This window comes from Lissotriton helveticus, chromosome 3_2 (genome assembly GCF_964261635.1).
Source record: "Lissotriton helveticus chromosome 3_2, aLisHel1.1, whole genome shotgun sequence".
Classification (NCBI taxonomy): domain Eukaryota; kingdom Metazoa; phylum Chordata; class Amphibia; order Caudata; family Salamandridae; genus Lissotriton; species Lissotriton helveticus.
This window is the reverse complement of record NC_136062.1, coordinates 80,258,252-80,283,644: the sequence shown is the minus strand read 5'-3', so window position 1 is coordinate 80,283,644 and position 25,393 is coordinate 80,258,252. Positions and strand designations below refer to the sequence as shown.

The 25,393-nt window shown below is 42.6% G+C and overlaps 1 protein-coding gene across 1 annotated transcript in view; it reads right to left on the bottom strand.

The window, feature by feature from the left end:
• Positions 1-952: 952 nt before the first annotated feature.
• Positions 953-25,393, bottom strand: part of LOC144826472 (tropomodulin-3-like) — a 537,152-nt gene continuing 512,711 nt past the window's right edge. The window contains exons 8-10 of the mRNA XM_078684832.1: positions 13,352-13,495; positions 9,040-9,184; positions 953-5,039 (exon numbers count right to left, since the gene is read on the bottom strand). Of these exons, the coding sequence (XP_078540958.1) occupies positions 5,005-5,039; positions 9,040-9,184; positions 13,352-13,495 (324 nt within the window). The 3' untranslated portion in view covers positions 953-5,004. The remainder of the gene's footprint in view (positions 5,040-9,039; positions 9,185-13,351; positions 13,496-25,393) is intronic.

The following is a 25,393-nucleotide window of genomic DNA, read 5'->3' as shown; positions in this document are numbered from 1 at the left end:
TTCCTGGAAGTATCCTGCTGACCAGTGGCAACTGGACCTGGACTGAATCCTGCTGTTGGCCTCCGACACCCTGTGCCACCACTTACGCCCTGGAGGCCTTCGATGTGTACTTCTGTGGTTGTTTGGGATTTAAAAGGCCAAGCCACAAGGTAAAATCTTTGACCAGGAAGAACCGGATTGGTGTATCTGATTCACACTCCGTTGGATCAGCCGTACATTCTGCCTGGGTCCCAGTCTACTGCGACCATGACTATCATAGGTCCTTTGTATTTTTGAAGCTATTTCCACTTAAAACTTTGAACATTCATATCCCTGAATTCCCATTTAGGTTTTTGTAATTTGGTTGTAATTTTGTTCATTTAATTTTTCTCTATGCGTCCAATTCAGTTTGGGATTTTTATTGTTTTGCATTCAGACTATAATACAGTTTTCTAGGGCATACATACTTTGCACATTGTCCTAAGTTAAGCCTGTGTGTTGTGCGCCATAGCTACCAGCGCTTTGAGCTTAGGGTTCACCCTGTCAAGTGTGGTGATTATCCTGTGAGACGAGTAGTCGCCCACCTTAAATAATAATTACATTTTATATAGATATGAAAGTGTACCTAGGATGCGGAGTCTGCAAGCATTAGAAGCACAGTCTGTGTGGGTCAGCAACAAAATATAGGCAAGAAGGCCCAAAGAAAAACAAATAAGACTAGACCCATATAGAACATGTCTGCTTTATATACGTAGAAATAAGGGACAGAGGTATGTAAGTCAGCAAGTGTGTAAGGGAATGGAGGCAGGCCTGGATAAAAGGAATGGAAAATGGAAGCACTTAAGTTTACGTTAGTTTTGATGAAAAAAAATAATACTCAAAATGAAAATACATATGTTGAATTTTGGCACAGATACATACATTGAAACAACAGTTGGCAATCAGTCAGTACGTTGAAAAATGAATTCCAGAGTTGATGTTTGAAATAGTTTATTTGATCTACAGACTTTGTAGCATATAGTGCTGATAATCTATATACCTGGAACAGTTCACTAATTGTTTCTTCAACAGAAACTTAATCAAACAAATCAAGGTTTGTAATTTACAAACAGCATTTTTAGTATGATGTCTAGACTGAGCTTTCCAATACAGGTATTCTAGCAAAAATGAGTTTTGGTTAAAAAAAAAAGCAAGATCTCCAATGCTGTGTACAAATCTTTTCCTTTGTATTATCATCCTATTTGCAATGTGGGAAATACCATTAAAACATAGTGACAAAAAGGACAACAAATTTGTTAATGTACGTTGTTTACAATTGTAAAAATAAATGGGTATTTTCAAAAAGGTGGACAAAATTTGTTATAGAAAATTTTAAAGTTTGACAAAACTTTGTATAGAAAAAATGTAACCATTTCCCAGAGAGATGAAAGCTTTTGACTGTATTTTATTTTTAAGATGCCTTTCATCATGGCTTAGTATACCATGACGTTGTATAAAATATGGTGAGATTTAAAAAACGCTTGTAGTTTAGAAAAGTTCCAGGTAATGTAATTAAAAAAAGTACGTCTATTGAATTTGGAATTACCCTTATATCAGCTGTTGACTGAACCACGCTGACAGTGTCCAAGGCTAGCCCAAAAAAGTGTGTTCATACTAAAGCTAGTTGTCCATCACTTAAATGGGGCTCTCCCTAGTAACATTTGAGAAAAATGAGAGCTGAAAAATTCATACAGCATTTTTCTGGGGAAAATCAGTGCTTCTAAATGTTAACACAATGCTAAACAAAATCACATTTCTTCCATATAGAATTGCAATCAATTCAAGAAAAAAACTGCATATGCCCATGTCATGTTATTCCTAACACTTTCAACAAAAAGGCATTTATTTTTCAAGCACATCATTCCTCTGAAAGAGAGCCAACCGTATTTGTCCCCCATTAAATACAAATATTATTCCTGTCACAGATGTCAAGCTAGTACTCTGGTTTGGTGCAACAAACACAACATGATACCATTTGCTATGAACAATTGGAAGTCTAACCATGTGTTATCAGTCACGTTATCCAATAAATGTAGCTGGAAGCTTATTTAAATAAACAGTCTTTATGTCTAGTCAACTTGTTAACGCTGGGTACAAAATGAAAATATCTTATTGCCTTCACAACATGATCGCCAAATTTTAGTTTTATTTACAACACCTAGTTTGAAAAACATTTAGCCTGGAAAAAATGGCTTTCAATCTGAAATTTGGATCAGTAAAACAATATACCAATAGTACAACTTTGTGGTAACACCAAAACTGACTAGGATTGAAGTAAGAATGGTAAATCGGCCTCCTTTAAGTAATGACAAAGGAATGTAATAGTCAAAATTATGACTAAGTTGTGATTGTGCAAAACAATCTCTTTTCTGTTAAACGTGAAATAAAATTATTTTTAAACATTTTGGTTTTTAATATAAAATAAAGTAGGATGTAAAAGCAGTATCTATTTGGATTTAAATCTGGTACATTTTCAAACTAATTGGTTTCTACAGAACTGCTGTTCCATAGACGCTTTAGAAATTAGACCAGGATGTTTCACACTATTTTTCAGAACTAACCCCATTTCAACTTAAACGGTGCTAACTTTCAATCTACTTTCTATACAATACACACACGGCTTTGGCTAAATAACCTAAAGCACCAATATCCACATAATTGCTACTCTGACATACAGATGACTAAAATCCCTTCAATTAAAAAACATGTTTATGTCATAAAGGCGTTAATCCCCAAGACTGATCAGCCATTAACACAGAAGCATTGAAAAGCAAAAATATTTAACATTTTATATTCTTACATTTGTTACACCCACAAAAATTCAGGTTGTTGGAAATCTTTGGTTTTGTGATCAGATTCCCTGCAATTGCAATTCAATTGTAAAGAACTAGAAAAAAGTTATTGATTTAAAGTATTTATGATGAACATCTTTCTACCCTTTTTTACAAATGTCTGTTAAGTATTACTAGAAATCAAATTACCTTAATACATTTCTTGCCCTGCGAGTAAATATACAAAAGGCGTATAGTTAAGACTTTATTGAATATTATTATGGAATGACTCAAACTACAATATGATTTATGGTAACTTACCATTTGGCACCATTATACATACATTTACAGTACTAGCATAACTTTAAACTATGGCTAAATAGATATCTTGTAATAGAAAAAACACTTATCTTACACATAAAAAAGAAAATGAGAAAATCTTGGAATAATAGAACTAATTTAGGAAGTTTTAAACGTACAAATTCATGCTTCAGTATTTTAAAGTAATTGTTCATTTTGGGCTTCCTAAACAGTTTTTGTGGAGTCTGATTTATTTAGAAACATGTAACTCATTTGGTCTATCACTCTGCAGGAATCCTCATTTACATATTTATTACAGTTCCAGTATTTAGTGGTACACTGCATGATGAAAATATTGTTAAAACCCTCTTTTTTGTTGAGAGCTACTCGAGAAATCTAAATGTCCACAGTTGGTGAATGTTCTTTGTAGATTAAGAAAAGAAAATCTTAATTTAAGTTGCTTTACAAGCTGTTGGAATAAGCCAAACAAGAGCATACTACAGGACACTATTGTAAAAATGAAATCAGGATTTTGACATGTGGGAAAATACCCCTGTGTCACTGCTGAGGACTGTATAGTTGTATTCCCCGTCTCAAATCAGGATTCTCTTCCTACACAATCAGCAGCATGTGCCTTTGTTACACTTTCACTATCTTGCATTTGTGTTGGCCATTCCAGGTAACACGTAACGCTATCATACTTTGATTTCATGCACATTTCTGTAAAATGCACATCACTGGTGAAATGTATATTTAAAACCAATGGCTTTAATCAAAACTACTCCCCTAGGTAGCTGTAGAAATCGCTATAATATGTAAAGATAGTCAAAAAGGGTAAACCAAGGGTAAATATCTGAAAAGGGGAGTTATTTTCAAAGAATAATTAATGACACTAGCATTGCCAAGCACCAAGATGATAACTTTACCCATGCAACGATTATACATTGTCCATATGATATGCCTCCACCCCTTGAACCATCAAAAACGCACTTCAAAGCGGACCATTGAGCAACTAGAATCATTATCAGCAAGGTGAAAGCAATTATGAATTTTGCACTAAATAAATGGGTGTGCGTATACAAATGATAAAAAGTACTTTTATTTTCAAACTAAAGTGAAAACCGAGCTACTGCCCCTACCCTGAACTGGTACACTGTTACCAAAGTAATAACATTATTAGCTTCTAGTTACGATTGTAAAGTATCCAAAATAGCCAATTATGTGTGTAATTAACTCTCTTCTGCTGACTATATTTTACTGGTCAAATTTTAATAATAGGTTTAAAGGTTGAATGTATTTTACAGCGGTCTAGGGAAAAACTATCAGAATAGTGAAATGAAAATGGAAGAGGATTCGGTTTATAAACCCTTATTCTGAAGGACAACTGTGGTAAAGATGAAAGGATAAGACTTGTTCAAGTGCTAAAAGCAAACTCACTTGTGTTATAAACTTTAAAATGTATTAAGTTATCAGCAATCAAATTGATGAAATTAAGCTATCTATGAACAAATTTGCATGAAGAATCCTGCAAAACCTGCATGACACGGTTTTCGTGTCAGTGAAACAAACTGCTTCTTTTACACTTTGATCCCTTCATGTGTTATTTTCAAATGCAAACAAAGCATTATAGAGTGATTAGACTTGAAAAACGTTAAGCATAAAATCTTAACATTGTAAAATTGCGCCAGTGTTGTGGAATTTTCTTCTGTTGAAAAGTTCCTGCATTGAAAAAAAGCAGTATGCACCACACTGCATTATTAGAGAATGTCCACTAATAATCAAAATAGAATTGTGGTTTCCAGTCTTTTCCCTTCTACCCAAGTAACTGAAGTCCAAGTTCGTCAAAGCTGCCCAAGGTCATGCCTTAAATGTTCTTTCCAATCTTCCAATGATGTTCTTCCGGCTTCAGAGAGGCCTAGTAGTGGTCTTTTTCAACTCGGCGTTTACGAACTGTGTCAATAACAAAAAAAAAACAAAGAAAGAATGAGCAGGACCACTTTATCACAATGTAATTCTTTCCATGTTCCATATAACATGAACCCATTTATCAATGATGTAAATAAGCTAAACTGGGACAAACTAGTAAAGCAGTTAACAACTTTAGGTTCTTTTTTTGTCACACTTTTTGTGAAAAACAGCATAAACCAAGATGGGTAATGTCCACATTTATTGTCCAAACAAATTTATATGGAAATTCTACGGACAAAGGCAACAAGTTACATACCTATGGTAACTATCTCTCTGGTGGATAATCTATCTACCTGCAGATTCATCATCCACTGAATAATCCCATACATCAGATTGGATTTGAAAACTTCAGTCAGTAGGCAGCACCATCTCCACATCATAACAACGGCTGCTCCTATCTGTTTTTGTGTCTTCAAGGCAAATAGATAAAGCAACAGCAGTTGAAAAGAGTGCAGTGCAACACACTAATTGGAACCTTATTAATCTGTCCCTGTAAAATCATCCATCAACAGGGAGGTGTCTGCAGGTAGATAGAATATTAATTAGAAAGATCATTACTGAAAGCAGGTAACTTTTTCTTCTGATGGACACTTCTCCCTAGAAATGTCTCCCCTGTTGAATAGATTGCCGAGCTGTGTCCCCAGAAGGTAGCTGATGGATGGTTAGAGAAGGACATATTGCAGTACCGATCTGGCAAAGTGCCTGTCCCTATGCACTTCCTAGTCCAAATAGTAAGGCTCAGGAAAGCAGAGCCCTGATTCAGCCCAGAATCATATCCTAGAAGAGTTCATGTCCGTCCTAAAAGGGCTTGTAAAAAGGGGCATATCCCTCTCAGTCTCAACAGAGCTTATAGCTCACACGATTTTGGGGAAATATCCCTAGCACTGGGACTTGAAATAACAAACATTTTGAAGAGCTCAGGTGAAAAACTAATGAAGGGGACCGAGCTCCGGATCGGTGTTAAAGGCATGTAAGAAAATGGAACAGATGTTGTGAACGTAAGGGTGGGTGCTATATGCCCTTGGTTATGTTGCCGGATGTCACTGCTAGCCAGCGCCCCCTACTGGCTCGGAGAGCTTTCATAGTTTGAAGATTCAGTCCGAAATCTGAGATTATTCAACAGATAAGGAATCTGCAGGTATTCGAAGCATCCGTCAGAAAACCTGATTCGAAGTGAGATCTGACCCCACCCATCAATTAATTTTGTTAAATTATGTTCACTACTTAAAAAAAAAATGTAAGAATAGATACATGTGTGCTTTAATGTCTTTTTATAATAGAAGCACAATGTACAGAAATGAAGACAAGTCACCAGCTACAAAACAGTGTAACATGGAACAAAGTTTACTAACTAAAAAACAGACATCCGAGTTAATATATGCTTCGAACAAGCCTTTAAAAGCCTTTAATACATTTCCTAATTAACTTCACTTTGAACATTATGTTTATTGTTTATTAAATAGAAACTTCCAATCATTGCATGTATTAATTGACAAACCATTAGACATTAGAACATCAGGTGACTTTGAACATTATTAATATCAACCAGAGTATACTGTGCTTCAGATAAAACGGAAATGAAATATCAAAATGAAAAATTACTGAGCAAAATCACATATTGCACAACTATGAAATTGAGGTCGGCAAGGGGTACCAAAGCTTGCCTTAGTTTACAACCAGGATGAACTCCTGATGTCCATCAGCCTCCCATGATACTGTGAACATCTTGATTGAAAGGCTCAATATAAGGAGTTGGAAATAATAATTATGGACTGGATTATAACGTTCCTCTTCAAACACAGACAGCAAACTTAAATAAAGTCAGTGGCATCATATACTCACTCAGTATCTTGTGGAGTATTTTAAGGTTCAGCAATATTCTTCTAGTTTTTGAACATTTAGATATGCCATTGGGTCAAACTCCTACAGCTCTGACGAAGGACTCTCCAAATGTATGCCAGTGATAATCAGCTCCATTTCCTGCTAGAAAACAGGTCTACAAACCAGGTCAGCATCAGCTTTCCCTGGACCACAAATTCTGATAAATGAAGGAGAGATACCTTTGTCTCAAAGTAAGATTGAGATCTTAGTGTTGGATAGAACACATATCAAGGCTCCACCCTTTGATCCATTGTCCAACCAGGCTGTGCACACAATCTCTCAATTCATGCATAGTAAGAACTTGGCAGTCAAGAGCGCTCCATGGTCCGTCAAGTTAATACCGTGGTCAAGGTACACAAACTACAACCCTCCCGTCTTCAAAAAAATTCTTCAACAACTTCGCAAAAGCACTGTTGATGGCAAGACTAGACTACTACAACCTAGATTACAATGGACTTCCAAAACGCTGATTGTTAGCATGCACAGGCTCCAAAACCAGGAAGCCAGAACATGAAGTTGTGACCATATAAATCCAGCTTCCAAAGATCTACAATGCCTCACTAGATGCCAGAAGCATATCCACATGCTTTACTGCCAGATAAAAAACAAAGGATCTACAAAAACTAACATCCCACTACATGCCCCACAGGACTCTTCAAATTTAATTACCTAAAGAGCATTTGGATGAATGAAATGCGGTTCCAGACACAGGTAGTTTAGGAATGAAAACTGTGAAAAGCACTGAACACAAATCTGAGGGCAAAATTGATTCCCTGTCCTTCTGAACTATGATTAAGGATATGGATCCCCCCACCCCTTACAGATTGGACTGACTGCACTGAATGTAGTCTTTTAAATGCATCTATTAATGCAAATGATTTAAGACTGATGTGCACGTCCTCCCAGTAGTGTGAGTATAATAGAGGGTTCTCACTAAATTAATTGATCAGACATTTATCCAACCAGGAGCCTTCTGTTTCTTAAACCCCTGCTTGAGCAAGCAACCGCTTTGGCACTAGAGAACTACACAAAACACAACCCCTATATCATTGTAATGTATTATACAAAACACTATACTAAATTACACTGTGGCACTGAAAGTTTTGCAGCAAGCACTTTTCCAACACAAGTTACAAGGAGGTGATAAGTAAAGCTTAGAGCATGTGTGGCATTTATCGATTTATGTAATATAAAATGATCTTGGGGAGGAGTACTAAACATACAAGATGTAGTATTTTAGCTATTCCCTATTGCTTCTGTACCTGATCAGTACAGCCAGTTTTGTGACCAATTGATGTATCATTCTATAATAATGCTAACTAATTAAAACTTTCACCAGACCACTCTGGTCTGCCACCTCCAAGAACAAATGTCTCTGGAGTATATGCTGCTTACCTTTCCCGTTTAGCCTCTCCTTTATCCATAGAAATCATCTTTAAAATTGAAACAGATGTTATGTCTGATTTGAGTCTTCGTAGGGCTGCTACCCCAAGCAGGTGACTCCTTGGTGAAATACTTCAGACGTGTGTTTCGAGGTTGTGGATACAAACAAGGGAGAGTTTTGGGATCTCTGCAGCCTTGGCCACTGATCGATTCAAATTGCACCGCTACCGTCTTCAAAGTGTCACTTAATATTTAAGTTAGTAGTCCAGCTTTTCTGATACACATCAGTTGAGTTGTGGGGTAGGGGGAGGATTATGGGTGCAACCAACAAGCAAACTTGCTCTCTCTGGATTTTAAACAGTGAGATATTATGGAGTCACATGAAGTGTGACTTTCCCCAGTCAGGCTCTGCTATGCCCTTCCCTTCCACGTGGTTCCCACAAAAACATGTACCTGTGAAAAAGTTACCTCTGTTATGAAAGTGATACACTAAAGAATGGACATAAACCTGTACAGAACTTGCAGCCAAAGATGACCTCTGCAAACTAGACAATGCATAAAAAGTAACAGAATGAGGCAGAAGTTGAGCTTCTTTAGACGGTGTCTTTGGCCAGTATCCGTGTGTACTCTTGCACTATGAGCAAAAACCAGATAATTATCATATTTGTAAATGATCTGTGACTAAAAGTCATCAGCTGATTTTTAAATGTGTACTTACCTAGATCTCTGTTCTTTGTAATGGCATTAGCTGCCCTTGTTCGTGGACCTTGATGCGTAAAATGATACCCAAATTTCACAATTGTTGGGTTTTGTTCAAGAAGACGAGCAATCTCCATTTCTGCAGCTGTTCCCAGAAGCTGCCTCTGTATTTAGATATGGAAGTGTTTAAATACACATGGAAACATACTCAAAAATGCTTGCACACGCAATAAAATTAAGCATTGCTTTCTGGATACAATCCTCTATTCATTCCACATTTGTGACGTTTATCAAGTTAAATAAAGCAACTGAGATAAACCGCTATTCTGGCATTACAACAAAAAGCAAGATTTAGCAATTGCTAGGCGAGTGAAGTTATTTTTCAACAAATTAAGGATATATTTTTAAATATGGTTTAACTAACAAAGAAAAAAACACAATATTCAACGCTTGGTACATTATAAAAGCACACTAGAAAACAACGGGAAACACTGGTGGACTTTTTAGGTCTCGCGTTGGCGTGGCAGCAAAGCTGCTCTGCCTCTGCGAGAGACATTGTTAGAAAAAGGAGACTCTAAGCCCTGCCCCTCTTTTCCATTGGGTAGCATCAGTGTTTATGGTAAACGCTGGCTTCCAAATGAAAAGGAGTGTTTTTGGGTGCCACCCTGTCCGTTTTTGGACAACCCCTCCGGACACCATGGCCTGGTTTGTGGCCGACGTGAAGACTTTTCTTATCTGCTTGTTAATTTTAACAAGCAGATAAGAAAATTCTTCAGTACAGCCGTGAAGCAGACGAGCTGTTCGAGCACTCCCCCCCCCCCTCCTCTTCTGTTCGGAAGGGTCCTTGGAGACCTGCGATTACATTTCCATCCAAACTGCTGTGAAAGAAAACAAATCTAATGAAGGATGAGGTGGGGGAGGGGTGGGGGCAGTGGATGAGGGGGGCGTTCATCAGTGCCCGGCCAGGTCGAGGTTGTACAAATGAACGAAGCCTCTGCCAACTCCGGGGAATTCTGCCTCAATTAGCCAGGGATCCCTGTCCACACGCTGTCATCGGATACGGTGCACACACAGGCTGCCTAGGGGGATGGACGGAGGACGGTGCGACCAAAGCTCATTAGCTGCAGCCACACCTGACCCCATGCAATGAGAGGCCCGAAGGAGCTTCTGTCATGCCTGCTTGCTACAAACCCACGCGCAGTCAGAGTTTGAATGCGGGGTTGGCAAAACCGACAAGACCATGGTTGGCGAAAGAGCGTCCTCGGCAGATGCGCGCGCACCTGAGTCAGTAAAATGACTTAGGCCCGCCTAGCACTCCAGGAAGTGCTTCGCGATTAGCCAGAGTTAGTGTTCCGTTCCGGGTCACTGGTGGGGTTCCGTCCGAGGAGATAGAGGTGGCGTCTCGCCTACGGCGTTTTCCGCGTTACCGTGAGTACAGGCGTTGCTGGCCTCACGGTTTTCTTTTCCTTTGTCTTTTAGTATTTGGTTGTATTTGTTTTGAGAACAAACCTGTTCCTTCGCTATATAGTTTCTTGTTTACCTTTCAAATTTGGGATAATTATCCTGATACCTACGTTAGAGCTCTTTTTCTGTCCTTATGATTAATAGAGCTCATTGCTTTCGGCATCCTGTTCCTGCCACAATTAGTGGTTTCGTTTTGTACTTTATAAAGTGCAGAGTCGTTCCCTGGTATTTGTACTCCTGCCGAGCGTTCCTTGTGAATCTTAACTCGGTGCTCATTGGTTACGGAGTAGTATCACTTTGGTATTGGTGTACTGGTTGTATGAGGTGTGTTCTATGATAGAAAAGACTAATCTTGAATATGTTCTAAGTCTACAAATATTGACCGCCTCTTCTTGTTTTCAGAGTACTTATTTTCTCGTCTCCAGTTCTTCATTTATACTTTCGTCCAAAGGGGAACAGCTAAACACCTGGCATATTCTAGGTACAGATATCCCTTTTCCTCCTTTAATAACCACTATAGACCAGGCAAAGGGAGGGAACTGTATTAACGTTGTTACTTTCTCTTTAGCCACAGTTCTGGTGTTCAAGAACCTGGCCCGAGTGAAGATTGCTGGTTGCTGTGTCTTCCCTACCTTTCCTTGTTGTGTTTCCCCCTTTTCCCCCTGGTTATCACTTGTGTGTCAGCGTTGTAACCTGACATCGAGGGGTGATAGGGGTGAAATTGGGTACTATACTTCGAGCTCCGCTGCACTCCTGAGACAACAAGGCACAAGCACGACAGCTCCAAGCACAAAAAGAGGCCGGGACTGCGCCTGAACCCGCCTGCAAGGCAGGCACCAATTTCATGGGCGACTCTTCTCATTAAAAATTATAAGATGACATTTTATTTAACACTAGCGGGGGCAGGCTGCGTGTAAAGCTCAGAAAGGATTGCTTGCACGGCAAGAAGGGAATCCAGTGTGCATTCAGCCCTTGGTCTCTCTGTTGGAAGAATGGGACCGTGCCCATTCAGTGCGTAGCCTCTCTGCTGGAAAGAGGAGGCCATCCTTGCTCCGTGCACAATCAGTTACTAGCCTCTGCATACTGGGCGCAAGCCCTTTAAATCCTTGGACTTTGTTCAATATAATGCCCTATGCAGGCGAAAGGAGTTCAGTCTGCTTGCCCATTCAGTCAATGTCCTCTTGACCGGGAGTGTGGGGGAAGAAAGTGCCAGATTACACTGAGATCTATCCTTTTAACCCCTTGGCTGCGGGGCACATTGCCCGCTGTGCTGGGTGGCGGGGGGCGCGTACAGCGCCCCGGTGCTCATGACGAGGTCAGCTCGTCATGAGCTACGGCGCTCCGGTGCTCATGACCAGCTGAGTTCGTCATGGTCACGCCCGTTCCCATGGAACGTTCAGCACAGCAGGGGAATCAGCCCAGCGTGCGAGTGTTCCACGGAACGGGCGAGGTCATGACGAGCTCAGCTCGTCATGAGCACCGGAGCGCCGTAGCTCATGACGAGCTGAGCTCGTCATGAGCACCCAAGGGGTTAAATCAAGCCGGCATGGTATTGCATACAGTGGATCTGAAAGCTGCTTTATTTGTACGTGCATTCCAGGATTTGTGTCGGACCAGTGTTTGAGTCCTCGGAGCTGACCTGCACAGCGCTGCGTGCTCGGACCCTCTGTTAAGGCGCTCAGCTCACCAAAGCCCATAGATGGTCATCTAAGCACTCGAGACACAAGACTGGTCCATGTCCTCTCCCTTTCAGTGCAGGCTTTGTTTACACAATCCGGAGCGAGGCTAGCACCGCCCACATCTTTGCTGATTGGCCACTGTCGTTATTGATAAACACTCTGCAGATCCTCACGAGAAGGTAGCACTATGGCAATTTGCACCATGTTGTCATAAGAGAACTATGGCCTACACAGCTCTGTTAGTGCATCTCAAGCACTCTGCTGCCAGAGACTAAGGTCTACACACCTCTATCAGTGCATCTCACCCCTGCTGCCAGAGACTGAGGCCTTATCATACACCTCTCTGTGCATTACAACCCCCTGCTGCCAGAGAACGGAGGCCTACACATCTCTTTTAGTGCATCTCAAGTTGCAACACCCATTGCATTGTAATGCATGTACCAAGGTGTGCATATTAATGCACACCTTGGAGGTTTTATAAACACAAAGTTAAAGCATTGTAATTACAATGAAAACAGCTCTCAACATCTTGGAAATAAAATAAATATCGCATTTACATTACAAATCCATTATATTTATGTTGTTAAAAAATAAAAATCACATTAATAAAAGCCATTACCATTTCCAATGCCAATAGCTCGCACTCGTGTAAATGCGATGCAATAGATTTTACATTTACAAAACTTTTAGCTATTAGCATTTTAAATTGCAATGCCTATTATTTATGTTTTACAAAAGAAAAACAATGTCATTTACCAGGCCATTTACTCAAAACAATGTCGCTGCGAGATCTATTGCATTGTAAATGCTAGTTACAGAATGCAGCCCAAGGATTGAAGGTGTTCTCAGCAAAGCAACCAGACAGTGAAAAATTGCCACATAATCCTCATCTATGTTACAAAAACAACATGTCAGATTTGGTACCTCCCACCCAAAAAAAAAAAAAAAAAGTAATGCTCCAGAAAACAAGGTAGTGAATTGGCAAATACTTGGCGGAGGTTGTCCAGAAAAATTGGTGATCTGCTTTAGTGCTGTGCTAGAAAAAAGTGGTGCAGGCTAGTCACCCCCTCCCCCAACATCCATGAAAACAAGGAGAAACATTGACTGGTTTATGAACATCCATGAGGTATAGGCCGAATCCTTTTGCATGCGAATATAGGCATGAGGCTTGACAAACGGATAATTTACCTGGTTATCAATCCTGAGCTCTGTCAAGGTTTCGTTTTCTTTAAGTGCTTCCACCATCGCAGAAATACCAGCTCCGGTGATGAAATTCGATTCAATGTTAAGGCTCTCCAATGTTCTGTTCACCTTCAGCATATCAGCCAAAGCCTTGTTAAATCAAAAATATGTGGAATTCAATCAGTGACTTCAGAATATTGAAAATAAACTGTCCATGAACGTTTTTCTCTTTTTTTACTTTTTTTGGTCTGGTTTGACAAAACGGCTATCTACAAGATATATGGTTATTCATTCTTTAAAATATACACAGATTAATTGTGGACTCCACCAAGAGAAGAATTATTGTCTCATCTCATGCGAGTGGCTGTTTGGTCCTAAAAGCTGTCTTTGAAATGCATGAGGTCTACTTCGCATCTCCTCATTTGTCACACTCAATTCATTATATTCTATACGTAGGTAAAACATTTCAATACAAACACTTAAGGTGAAAATTTGTTTATATTTTTTTTTACTGCGAATACATATTGACCCAAAGCAAAGGCAGAGGGTACAACAGGAATTCCAATTAATAAAATCATTTTCTAAGAGTTTGTTGGACTTGGCCCTATTTGCAGATTCACCCCTAAACTTTTTGCATTTCTCCCAGGCTTTTTCTCTGTGTAGAGTTAGTGATTTTAGGCCGCGGGGCACTTTAGCCCTGTGGCCCAGTGTAAAGTGCGTGCACTCTCTGTTACATTTAGTGAGAGTGGCCTGCCCTCCCATAGGAATGCATGGGGGATACCCTGCTCAGTGTGTGTCAGTGGCAATTCCTGTTTTGAGAGTAACAGTATGGTCAAGTCTGGTATGTATGAAATTGTGAGAATAAATGCTGCGCAATGGTGTGCGCAGATTTATTATGACTATGTGAGAAATACCACTTTTAGAAGTTGACATTTCTGTGTGCTGTGTGTCTGCCTGACTGATGTGAATCACATGTATGGTTTTGGAGAGACAGGGCAGGCTGAGCCAGACGTGGGTTGAATAGAGATCTGCAGTTGGAGTATGGGGAGGGTGACCCTTTGATCGGAACAGGGCTGTGCCTGGCAAGGTGAATGAGGGCTCCACCTCCCACTGTGAATCTGATGGCAGACCCCCCCCCTCTTCCTCAAAGGCAGGATGCAGCCTTGTAAACAATGTTCCAGGACCACACCAAACTGGTTCTAGCTGTGTTCAGTGACTTGGGACTTTTGAGAACAAAGTCTTTTGGTGGTATAGGTAAAGGGACTTTGACCCCATGAAATTGTTCAGTTCCATGTTGCTCTTCTAGGATGATGTGCTGTTCCTGATCCTGCTGGGGCATGCTGCTGTGGGGCCCAGGAAGAACTGCCATGAGAACCAGCCTCCCTCGGCCCTACATTGCCCCCTTGATTGCAGAGGACGTTTGCTTTTGGAGCTACGGCTCCCTGCACCCTGTGAGCGCTATATTTTAATTATTTCCTGAAGGAAGAACGTGTTACTTCTGGATGCCAAGATGAACCTCTGTCCATGTAACTAGAGGGAAAGGACTTTGAAACTTTCATCCATCTTGCTGAAGCAACTACCCAAGGGTCTAATTTGAGCTTTCCTCCTGCTGAAGTCTCAGGGACATTAGACTTCACCCATCAGCCGTCCGGATTCCGATTTGTGGGGAACGCGGGCTGAAAGTAATCGTAATCGTGAGCCACCGCAGCTGAGGAGCTGTTGCAGCTGAGAGCCCGCATTTGGCTGTGTTACCAAAGTCATCGTTATCGCTAAAGTGGGCCGCCGCAGCTGAGGAGCTGTTGCAGCTGAGAGCCCGCATTTGCCTGTGTTACCAAAGTCCTTTATGGGCAGGGTCCCTCATATCTGTGGAAACGGTTTTCTTTCTATGTGCCAAACCGTCTTTTGCGCTCGGCTGCCCACCGCCGGATGATTATTCCTCGCTTTCGCAGAGTGCGCTTGGGGGGCCAGTCCCTGGCGGTCAAAGCTGGGAAAAGGTTGGAAATCACTCCCCTCTGCTCTTCAACTCACTCAGGAGTTCCAACCCTTCAAAAAGCTCCTAAAAACTCACTTGTTCAGCAAATTAAACAAATATGATTCTCCCTCTACCCCAGCTCTCTCTTTCGCGCCAGGACACTCCAGAGTAACAGTGCGCGCTACAAATTCACTATAACATAACATAACATTGTGGGCCGCCGCAGCTGGGGAGCTGTTGCTGCTGAGAGCCCGCATTTCCCTGTGTTACCAAAGTCATCGTTATCGCTATGGTGGGCGGCCACAGCTGAGGAGCTGTGGCCGCTGAGTGCCCGCATTTGCCGTCCTACGAGAATCATCGCTATCGCTGTTGTGGGTCGCTGAAGCTGAGGAGCTGTGCCGCTGAGTGCCCGTCTGTAAGCCCCGTACTTTCACAGCTGTGCAGCACTTAGTGCCAGCTCCAACGTTTAGGTCTGCTCAATTGCGCACATGGATTCTACTGCATTGGCAGCTGCCCTGACCGCTGCCCTGACACTTTGGACATAAGGCATTTTGAGCCCCTTTGAGAAGGCCAGTTGGCCAGGGTGACCGTTATGTTTGTAGGGCGTCGGGTCCTAATGTGATGGATGTGTTGCTAGGAAATGTGATTTATGTAGTATGATTTACGCATCCTGTTTTATGCCTCTCAATGTGGTTTTATGATTATGAGGTTTTGCATACTGTATTTATGTTCCAGTTATCCTCTACTATGGTTTATGCTAGTGAGATTGTTTCCTAATGTGAGTTATGCTTAGGAGGTTATGGTCTAATATGTTTATGCTTAAGAGGTTTGCGCAGGATATATTTCACTACTGTTACTGTGCATAATATGATTTATGTTTCAGGATGATGCGGAATCCAGTGTTTGCCAGTAATTACTGGTTGTGTTCTATGCTTATTATATGTTCTCCATTTACTATCTTTACTAAGTGATGGTTCTAACAGTGGCCCAAGTGGCCGTCATGTGTATAAAAGCACCTGTAAATATTGCCCAGTGCCAGTTGGCACAGTGTATATTGTGCGATTACTATTCTAATGTGTTTTATGATAATACAAAGGCTATTTTTGATATAACCTTGTGTGGAGTTCCTTTTGTGGTGTGCCTAGTATGTTGTTGCTGAGTGGGTTGCGCAAATGATTTACAGATGGCCTCCGGGTTAAGCCTGACTGCTCGGGCCAAGCTACCAAGGGGGTGAGCAGGGGTTATCTTTGGCGTGTAACTCCCTTGCCTGGACTAGAGAGGTAGTTTCAGCCTGGCTTAGGCGCAAGCCTTAGCCAACCAGAAATCCCAGTTCTAACAGAGTTCAAACATTGATACATGTGTTGCAAACAAAGGTTTTACCATCAAATGATTTAGAGGTAAACATATAAAACAACATAATAAAACAAGTATAAGGAAGGATTTTACTTTCAATGCACATACACATTACTATTAATCATGCAACCAAAGTTGAATTTACAAACAAGGGGTTCAGAAATAACAATTTCCATTATCACGTTTTTCATACGTTGGACAGATAGCCTCTAACATTAGAAAAGATGACTGCATTGGGTAAACTGTCCCTTGTAAATGCAACTGCAGTTTCAAGTTTTAGATTTTAAATATATTTGGCCTCATTCAGGCTGTCTTTTTAAAACGAGGTTTGAAGGCCATAAATCACAATGCTAAAACCTGCCAAATGTAAACTACTGCATTTTATATTGAATTATCTGTTTCTTTACCTCTAAAGCCCAATTCCTTTCAGTCCATTGTAATTCTTTCCAACACCTTGCATGCATTTTTACTTGATCTCTTTGTGCGAGATTATAGGCAAATCTTAGTAAGTGCAGCCCCACCAACAATACCTATGAGATGAGGCTTAATTCAAACCTTATAACTTGAATCACTGTATTTGAGTTAATTCAGAATGCTTTTCCAAGTTGCGGTTCTCAATGAGATCTCATGAAAAACTGATCGGGAGTTAAAATCTTGCAGCTGAATAAAACCATTTGGTGGATTTTGCTGTTGAAAGTGGTAATCAGTTAACCCTCTAACATTCTGCATTACATATGAAGTCTCTTGAAGGTTGTCATGGCCCGCACAGAAACTGAATGCAAGTGGTAAGACCATTTTAAGAAACTAGTCAAAATAAGCCGTAGCAATTATAAAGATTCACTCTATCCACTCAATTACCAGTAAGAGTCAATGTAAAATTCAAATGCTTCTTCCCAAAAGTCAAGATTTTCGTTTTCTCAAGACCGATAATTAAACAATGTGTGTCCAATATGAATATCCAATGGTGTGTAGCCCTTTAATACAAAGTCATTTGCATAAAGGAGACATTTAGGGAGAGAAGGAGTTGCAGTTCTTCAATTCCTTAGGTATTTAAGCAAGATACAGGTCAAATGAAATAGGGGCAACACAGTCTTATTTTAAATCTATTCTGGATCCCAAAGGTCTATCTCCATTTAGGGCCAGTTTGAAGAGCAAAGAGTGGGCAAAACTGAAAGGAGACCATGCGAGATTTTACACTTCTCTTACATCTTTCAAGGAATATTTGGATCTATGAGATCACATTTTGTAGGAACGGCAACAAAGCAGCAATTTAGGCTTCTACCGACGTTTGTGAGATGGCCCACAAAGCAAATAAATTTACTATAGTTAAATGGCCTTCTTTGAATCCGCATTGTACAAGCGGAATTAAATTATTCATTTCTACCCACTCTTAAGTATTGTAAAATAATTTTTGAGCATAGTTTTGAGGTGATATTCAAAAGGCTTATTAGCAAATTATTCAATGGGAGATTTGCATCTCCCCTTTTGAAGATCAGTTTTACAGATAAACCCAAACACGTTTAAGCAATCTGACTGGATGCTGATACCTAACCAAAAAAGAGAAGTAGCTGTTGGGCAATCACTTTACAATACATTTTAAAATAACTCCAGACAAATTATCAGGACCAGTTGCTTGCCTTAACGTCATGGACTTAAGTGTTAATGATATAGTATCAAGCGTAAATAAATGTATCATTTCTGTATCAGATATGAAGGGGACATCTAGAGGTGGCCTTCCTAGACAGCAACGCAGATTAATTCACTTGGGCAATCAGAGAGTCCTCTGGAACTGAAGAAATAGTGACTTCGGTCTTTATCTTTCCATTTTTCACTAACCTGAAAGAATTATTTTTATAATGGATACTATTATGCCAAACATTACAGGGCAATTTGAATTATATATATATATATATATATATATATATATATACTTTCCCCTAATCAGACACTTGCATTCCATTTTGGCAGGCTTTATTAGAGCTTGTATAGTTGTGCAATTTCCTAAGCTTGCTTTTTTTGTTGCGGACGAGAACTGTGAAACCATGGATCGTACTTAGAAGGGTCCTGAGGTCCCTTTCTCTTTAAATAATATAAACGGGAGGTCCCTTTCTCTTTAAATAATATAAACGGGTAAGAACCATACAACAACTTTATTCATTATACCGTTTTATTTTATCCACAGCTCATCTGAAAATACTCAACAAGGGTACAACAATTTTGGTGAGAGACACAACTCATCAATTTTTGTGGTCAATTTATCAGGGTATTCCAATGAAACCTAATTGCGTATCTGCTCAGTGATCAAACCTGAAAATAGGAGGGCTCTTGGAGCCAGTCTCCTGAAGTAAAAGGGTGTCATTTTGGGCCAGATTAACCCTAAAACACTACTTCTAACAATCTGCTCAAAGTCATGGACATTTCAAACCAGGAGGCTTAACCCACAAGAGCTCATTCGTGAGGAGATGACATCATAAGTTAAGGGAACATAATTTTGTGAACGTCTACACCGTTAAGTTACAAGGAAGACTAAACCTTATTTGTAAACACCACTCCTATATTTTTCTTTGTGTGGAAAGTGAGGCTTATTTCTTCAAACTTCCTCTAACTTCTAGGAAGGGGGCCTGACCAAGATGGCGGATGGGTCAGACTTCTTTCCCAGTCTCTCCGTCCCAGGCCCAGCATACTACAGCCATCTGTCAGCCCTGTGTGAGTGGTCGCTCGTTGCAGCCCCTGGCTGGAGACCGGGGCGGAGCTGGGAGTGTCCTCAGAAGCAGGGAAGGCCATCGCCCGAACTGACCCTGATGATAGACTGTCTCAAGAGAGTAGCCCACAACCTGCGCTCTGACGTGGGGCTGAGCCTGAACTGCTCTGTCAGAGTGCGCCCGGATAAGGAGAGAACTACTCTGAGGCGCCGAATGAGCCGGCATATGGAGTTACATGTGATTGAGATTGCCAGTCTTGTTTCGCGACGATCCCTGGGTGGTGCCTTCACCCAGGTGTTTCCCCAGATCCAGCTGGGAGGAGCCCTGGGATCAGGCTTTCCCCTGGCCGCATCTATAAGACATAGCGGGAGCAGGGACTGAAACTGGACTAGCAGACAGGCGATAGCGCAGTGGTGTTGAGGGGGGCACAGATGCGTACGCTGTCTTGTGACGGGAGCTTGGCTGTTCTTGTAGCGAGTTGATAGACAAGGTTTAACCTCGCAGGGCCTAAGGACGAATGCAGCGAGCAGCGGGAGCCGTATGCCCCTCCCCGATGGCACATTCCTATGCCTTGCAGCAGGAGAGGCCCCTGTGCTTAGGGGAAACCGGAGCTTGAGAGGTTGAAAGGCCAGAGACCCGCAATGTTTGGCCAGCTCTGGGACGGTTTGTGCTGGGAGAGAGATCAGACAAACCCCCTTTCCTGTGGGAAACTACCCAGCCTCTGTCAGCGGCTGTTCGCCCTGAGACACACTGTGGGGAGAGCCCGCCTGGAAAAGGACACCTTCTACTGCAATTCGGCTTGTTTTGCTGGCGCTAGATGAGCGGCGACTCGGTTGCCTTAATCACACAGGGCGACAGGCCCCTTACGTGGGACAGGACCAAATAGGTTCTACCCAACTGTCGGGAGTGATGGCAGCAGGCCACTCTAAAAAAGACCGCACGCTCAGGGGAGGCTCACCAGGCCATCCGGGGGGGCGCTCTGGTGATCGCAACACCCCTCCCGACCCTCTGCAGATCCAAGACGAAGCCACAGTGGAAGAGCCATTAACCGGCTCTTTCTTCGAATTCCTGTTTGTGTGTCTCAGAGAAGATTTGCAAGCGGTTAAACGGGATCTGTCCCAGGACATCAAAGAGGTCAGGAAAGATTTGGATTCACTGGGGGAATGTGTTGCGACCCTGTAGAAACAGGGGAAGGGCAGGGAGGAGGAGGTGTAATCCCTTCAGCAGGAGATCATATGTCTTTGAGCAGCAAATAGATCTACAAGCACATGCTGAGGACCTTGAGAATAGATCCCGCTGGAATAATATCAGATAAAGAGACATAGCATCAAAGGCAAGGGCGAGGATCTTTTCAGCTATGTCAGAGCCCTCTTCTGCCACATCTTGGAGGCTCCTCTGGAAACGGAAATAAAAATTGATTGTGTTCACCGAGTTGGAATGCCAAGTTCAGGAAAGGCCCCCCAGTGGACACTTTAGTATGCATCCATGATTTTGTAGTGAATGAGAAAATATTACGTAAGGCTCAAGAGAAACACCCCGTTAGCTTGAAAGACCAGGCACAGATGCTCTATCAGGACTTAGCGGCAATCACTCTACAGAAAAGGCAAGAGTTCAGACCTGTCACAATGCATCTATGCAACAAGGTGGTGGCCTATTCATGAGGGCACCCTTTCCACGTCATCTTCTGCCTGGAAGGGAAACTCTTTCAACTACGGTAACTGGGAGTGACCTGTCAAGTCCTAGGCAGAGACTTAATTGCAGAGGGATTGATGGCCACATTTTGGACCCTTCCCTTTTGAACATTTGGAACTGAAAGACTGCTGGACACATCTCAAGTTAATGTTCCAGTTAACATTTATTTCTTTTCCAGCATTTTTGGGATTTTTTTGTTGGAGGTTGTACTTATCTCAGCAGACACCACTTGATGAATACATGACATTTACAGGTACACTGAATCTGGGTGCTGGTCCCTATGTTTGTCACAAACCGATATACACTACAGCCATTGACCATGTAGACAGAGCTAATGCCAGTCACAACTTTTAGGATCCTTACTCTCAATATAAAGGGTCTTCACAGCCCTGTAAAAGCAAGGAAGTTCTATCATTCTTTGAGAATTCAGGGGTCAACATAGGCCTGCTTCAGGAGACACCTTCTCCCGTAGGATTGTCACGACTCAGATCATGTGTGTTTCCTCGCAAATTTTTCTCCTCCACTTTGACCAAGGCAGCGGGAGTGGCCATATTGGTGGCACACTCCTTTAAGGGGAAGATAGGCCACAAGGCAGAGGACTTGCAGGGCAGACTCCTTACTTACTATTTCATACTCTGAGACCGGTCCTTTATGGTGGGCTCCATTATTGCTCTGAACAAGGGTCAGGAGGCCTTTCTACATGCAGCATTGGCAGTGGCAATGTCCACAGAAGAGAGAGGGGGGTCCTGATGGGGCGGGGGGATCTTAATTTGATTTTTGACAATGAATTAGACAGGTCAACACAGATGCACGGCCAAACAGGGGCGCTGTCAAAGTTAGAGAACGGGTGGCTGAAGGAATTGGAACTTTGAGATTTATGGAGAGAACTCCATCCCCACAAGCGCAACTCTTCCTTCCTCTCCCACGCAAACAAAACATATGCGAGATTAAATGACCTACTTGGCACGAAAGTCATACACACCCTTACCACAGAGACTCCCAGCGGCGCTTTCGGATCATGCAGCAATAACACCCAATGGCACCAGTTGGGTGGGGGTGGAGGGCCGTCTTAGGGCACTTTGCATCTCCCTTGTTATGCCAAAACTGGTAACACTCATGGCACTTAGCGACAAACGTTCCACTGTTCTAGTCTACAAACCCATTTTTCTGGTTGTCAGATTGGGGCTGGGTCCCTTTCCCCTGTGAACTATTTTGGGGGTCTTGGGAGAACTCCCTTACTTTTATCTCCCCCCCTCTTTCTTCTGGCGGGAACCCTGACCACCATTTAGGGAGTGCCCCCTTCCCCCGATACCTACTTGGACACTCTGGTACTGAACCAGAGGTCCATCTTCTTAGCACGCTTCCTGGGGACAGTGAGCTTACTATCCACTAGGTGTTGGTCAAGCTCTGTAAAGAAGGAATTGAGCATGCTCTCTCAGAATTAGATTGTACAGCCCAATATAGACATTAACCTTGCTGCCCCTCACCCAGCCACTCAGTGTCTATCTGGAATAATCAAAGAATTCTACCCAAGACTGCTTGAGAGTATGTGGCTGTCCCTCAACCTAAGGCGGTACCTTTGAAGGGTCAATTCAAACTTGGAGACTGGTATGACCTTCACAGGGGTGTATTGTTTCTGGTCCCCTACCTCTAGTGTAAAAAGGGAATTCCTGCCCTCCGTGGACATGTGTTTCCATAAGCTAGCCCGCCAATACCCCTCTGGGAGCCTATGAACCCTCAGGACTAACTCATAGGTAAAAAAACACTTGCCTATATCATCTCCCACCACATAACTGGGCGTCTTGTCTCCTGGTATGTGGACTCTCACCTCTCCAGATGACACTGGGGGAATGCTGCCACCCTCATCCTCCGAGAACTGCAGCTTAGGGCCTGAGGCCAGACCACCCTCGTCCTGCTCCTCTCAGACCACCTCTTCCTCCTTCTCCACCTCCTGTGGGGTGGACTGCATCCTTTGTTCTCCCTCATACTATTGTGGCCTTTCTCCCCACATCAGGGCTTCTCTTCTTGCAAACCCTCTCTAGCTCAGCCCTGTTGAGGTTATCAATGTTGAGCAGCTCCATCTCCACTGTAGCAAAAAAGAGGTAGGGAAACTTACGTTTGGAAAAGGAAGTAAAATAGCAAATCCAAAACTAAGGAGAATTGAAAAAGAGGTCAACTCTGGTGTCAAAGTATTTATTTTGGATTTTAGTGTTACAGGTATCACTGTATTGCACAGCACCAACACAATTACTGTATCCCACCACTGAACACCAATGTGAGAAATGGGGCTCTTGATTGAGGAGGGCATGAGACCTTCTCAAGCAACAGCCACAATCCCTGCCAGGGTGAACCACAAAAGTCACTAAATCGACCTGTGCTTAACCCTCTGGTAGATTGGCACAAAATCAGTCAGGATTAATTTAAAGGCAATGTGTAAAGTGATTATGCAGCACACAAACAGTAATAAAGTGAAAATGCAACACAAGACAAATTCCACACCAATTTGGAAAAAAAGTACATTTTAATAAATCATTTTATACCAAAATGGCAAAAATCCAGTTAATAGAACCTGAGATATGCAGTATTAAAGATTTAAGAAAAAATGGTGCCTAAAAGCACAAAACACCAACTGTGGCTATCTGGAGGCACCACACTGGGACAAAGTCTCAAGTTCAGGACATTAGCGATGAGAGGTGGGCTGGATACCATGACTAGGTAGGCAGGCCAAGGGTTATATCATGTCCTAGATGCGTCGCGTTGTGCTGCAAAGTGGCTCTTCTGAGGAGCAATCTGGGTTCCTGCAGCGAGTTGTATCATATTGCGTCATTCCAATGAGGAGCTGTGAAGACAGCTATGAGAGGTCTGCGGCGAGTTTGGATGAGGAGCTGCGAGGGCTGTGATGAGACTTGCGTCGTGCTGCGTTGGCTCTGATCAGGAGTTGCGATGGCTGCACTGCACTGCATTGGTTCTGATGGGAACTGGTAGAGCACATTTATACCACTTCGAAGGGTCAAGGGCTGAAGAGGCAAATGTTGGAGAATTAAGACTCACAGCTGGCAGATTCCAGGTACAGGGTTCAAGACTTTTCTTTCCCCAAGGCTCTGTTTAGGAGGCAAGCTAACAAGTCCTTGGAGTCACCCTGGTGGTCCTAGGTTCAATGCACTTGTCCATCCCTTCTTACTTGGGCAGCAGGGCAGTCCTTCTGAGTCTTCCATAGGTCCAGAAGTGATCTGAAGAGTGTGTCTGAGGGTCACCTTTTTAGGTTTCGCCTGGCGTTCACTGCGCAAGCAGTGTCGCGCAGGCGAAATTTTATGTTTTTCAGTAAGGGGCTTTCACCCGCCTCTCTCTTTCATTGGCTAGCTCCATAAATGGAGGCTAGCCATTGGAAGAGAGATCTGTCAGTAATTCCCGGAGCAGATTCGTGGGCATTCCGATGATTTTTTCTCGCTCCGCCCCTTTGTGAACGTCATGCAGCGGTGGGCGGGTGTTTTTTGTTTTTTTTTTCCTCAGCATGTTTTTGTCACTTCCATTGTGTCTTTTGCAGGAGTGGGCTGCACGATTTAAGTTGCCGGGATGTATTTCTTTATTTCCGAGCAGGTAAGCAGCATTTTGTTATAATTTTCTTTGTACGTCATCCGTTTCCTGTCGTCTCCGTGGATTCCGTCCGTGGATTCTTTCCGTCTTCTGTTTTTGTTGTTTTGTTGTTTACGTGTCCTGTCGTTTCTGTGTACCGACGTGCGTGGCGCCGACATAGCTTTAAAGCGACCGGCAGTGTACTTGTGTCTTCAATACTGGTGCATTGCCGTGTGTCTACTTCACACACAATCTCACCCGAGGGATGTCACATAATAGTCAGTCGTGGCTCCAGAAACTTGAGCTTCATTCCCAGCGTCCCTAAGTCCCCCTTCCCGTAGCCCTCCTCCTTTCCGCTCTCGCCTCCCCCCGCTCTTACCCCCCTCCCCCCTGCTCTCGCCTCCCCCCGCTCTCGCCTCCCCCCGCTCTCGCCTCCCCCTTCCCCCTTCCCTCTGCTCGAAGCTCTTCTCCGTCCCGCTCTTGCTTCGCCTCCCCCCCACCATACCAATGTGTGCACAGTGACTACTCCGTAGCAGACACATTGTCACAGCTGGACACTCCCATGCGTAGCTCTATGACGTTTGCACAGTTGTGCGTGAGAGCTATTGGCCGTGCCAATGTGTTAATTTGCGTGACCCTGTTAACACTTCTGTGTAGGTATAACAGTAATCTGTTGAAGGGTGGTGTAGGTAAGCGTAAAGCCTACTGGAGACAAAGCGGCTTCTAAGCTTAATAGGCGCATGGCGTCACTATAAG